Source organism: Scomber japonicus, unplaced genomic scaffold, assembly GCF_027409825.1.
Source record: "Scomber japonicus isolate fScoJap1 unplaced genomic scaffold, fScoJap1.pri scaffold_443, whole genome shotgun sequence".
Taxonomy (NCBI): Eukaryota; Metazoa; Chordata; class Actinopteri; order Scombriformes; family Scombridae; genus Scomber; species Scomber japonicus.
In genome coordinates, this window is record NW_026518519.1 from 1 (window position 1) to 2,500 (window position 2,500).

Sequence of the window (2,500 nt, forward strand, 5' to 3'; positions counted from 1 at the left end):
GGGGAGAGGGGAGGAGACGGGGGGGGGGGCTGCTCTAAATTAAAGGTTTATTGAGTATTCTGGACAACTGGAAAAGATTTACAGTTTTTTCCTGAATGCTTGAACACTAGCAGTGATTCTTGAAGCTCTATCTTTGAAACCATTGATGCATGCTAGCTCTCTGCTTTCACTGAAGTGTAAAGTTTAATAAAACACTTCTAACAAAACTGTTAATATCGGTCTCTACATTACATCACACTCTGTCGCCTTATTGCCTTTCCACTCTGACACATGTGAAAACACTTTTAGATGATGAATTCACTGTGATGTGTTGTTTAACACAGGGAAGGGTCTTCCTTCCTTCCTTCCTTCAGCCCTCCTTTCCTTCCTTCTTCCTCCTTTCCTTCCTTCTTCCTTCCTCCCTTCCTCACCCATCCTTTCCTTCCTTCAGCTCTCCTTTCCTTCCTCCTTTCCCTCCTTCCTTCATCCCTCTTTCCTTCCTTCCTTCCTTCCCCCCTCCTTTCCTTCATTCCTCTCTCCTTTCCTTCCTTCTTCCTCCCTTCCTCCTTTCCTTCATTCCTCCCTCCTTTCCTTCCTTCTTCCTTCCTCCCTTCCTCACCGCTCCTTTCCGTCCTTCATCCCTCCCTTCCTTCTTTCTTCCTCCCTTGCTTCCTTCAGCTCTCCTTTCCTTCCTCCTTTCCCTCCTTCCTTCGTCCCTCCCTTCCTTCCTTCCTTCCTTCCTTGACTCGAGGACAACGGGAGGGTTAAAGGATCTAAAAAGTAGTAGTGCAGATGGAAACCAAGGCGGCTTAAAAACTACATGATGAGAAACTTGCAGAAGAATTAAATCAGGTGTAAAAACTTAAACCTTGCAGTAATCCCAGAGTCGTACCTATGAGAGGCGGAAGGAAGGAAGGAAGTCGTACCTATGAGAGGCGGAAGGAAGGAAGGAAGGAAGGAAGTCGTACCTATGAGAGGCGTCCTGACAGCAGTGGCAGGAAACTCGTCCATCATGTTGACTCTGAACAGCGTGTAGCCGAGCAGGATGCTGATCTTAAAGGCGATGCGTGTGCCGCTGTCCAGAGGCAGATAGAAGCTGCTCACATCCACCAACATGAGGAAGATGCTGGGGATGAGGAGACCCACCACGTACAGCAGGGGGCGCCGGCGGATCAACACCTACATGACGCATGAGGGCAGACAGCTGAGAGCTAATATGATTTTTTTCAACTACATGTCCTGAAATTTGAAAAATGACTTAATATAATTATTACAAGAACTGAACATATCTGCATTTCTCTTTATTGAAATGATTAACAGGGGATATTTCTTTTCATTTGCTCATTTTTTAGTATTTCACCAATCTCAGTGTATACTTTAACCCTCCTGTTGTCCTCAAGTCAAGGAAGGAAGGAAGGAAGGAAGGATGGAAGGGAGGAAGAACAAAGGAAAGGAGGGAGGAAAGGAGGAAGTAAGAATGAAGGAAGGAAGAAGGAAAGGAGGGAGGAAGGGAGGGAAGGAGGAAGGAAGGGAGGAAAGGAAAGAAGGAAGGAAGGAAGGGAAGAAAGAACAGAGGAAAGAAGGAAGAGAGGGAGGGAGGAAGGAAGGAAGGAAAGAGGGAAGGGAGGAAAGAAATAGAGAAGGAGGGAAGAAAGGAAGGAAGGAAAGAGGGAGGGAGGGAGGAAGGAAGGAAGGAGGGAAGGGGGAGGGGAGAAAGAAAGAGAGAAGGAGGGAGGAAGGACAGGAAGAAGGAAGGAGGGAAGGAAGGATGGAGGAAAGAAGGAAGGTAGGAGGGAGGGAGGGAGGGAGGGGGAGGGAGGGAGGGAGGGAGGGAGGGAGGGAAGGAGGAAAGGAAAGAAGGAAGGGAAAGAAGGAAGGGAGATATGGACAATAATATGATTTTACATGTCCTGAAATTTGACAAAAAATGACTAAATATAATTATTAATATTTGCATTTCTCTATAGTGATATCTAGCTGGGCAAATAATAATCCACCACAATATTATAGAAGTGAATGGAAGAAAGGAAAGGAGTAAGGACGAAAAGAGGAAGGAATTAAGGAGAGAAGGAAGGAAGGAAGGAAAGGAGGAGAGAGGAAGGGAGGAAAGGAGTAAGGATGAAAAGAGGAGGGAATTAAAGAGAGATGGGAGGAAGGAAGGAAAGGAGGAGAGAAGGAAGGGAGGAAAGGAGTAAGGATGAAAAGAGGAGGGAATTAAAGAGAGATGGGAGGAAGGAAGGAAGGAGGAGAGAAGGAAGGGAGGAAAGGAGTAAGGATGAAAAGAGGAAGGAATTAAAGAGAGATGGGAGGAAGGAAGGAGGGAAGGAGGGAAGGAGGGAGGGAAAGAGGAAGGAATTAAAGAGAGAAGGAAGGGAGGAAGGAAAGAAAGAAAGGAGTAAGGACAAAAAGAGGAAGGAATTAAGGAGAGAAGGAAGGAAGGAAGGAAAGGAGGAGAGAAGGAAGGGAGGAAAGGAGTAAGGATGAAAAGAGGAAGGAATTAAAGAGAGATGGGAGGAAGGAA

At 46.2% G+C, this 2,500-nt stretch overlaps 1 protein-coding gene across 1 annotated transcript in view; it reads right to left on the reverse strand.

Annotated features, from left to right (window-relative positions):
* Nucleotides 1-947: 947 nt before the first annotated feature.
* The window catches only part of htr3b (5-hydroxytryptamine (serotonin) receptor 3B), a gene marked incomplete at its 3' end in the record, with an annotated part of 9,474 nt that continues 7,921 nt past the window's right edge, over nucleotides 948-2,500 (reverse strand). Inside the window, exon 7 of the mRNA XM_053314868.1 lies at nucleotides 948-1,158. Coding sequence (XP_053170843.1) covers nucleotides 948-1,158 — 211 coding nt within the window. The remainder of the gene's footprint in view (nucleotides 1,159-2,500) is intronic.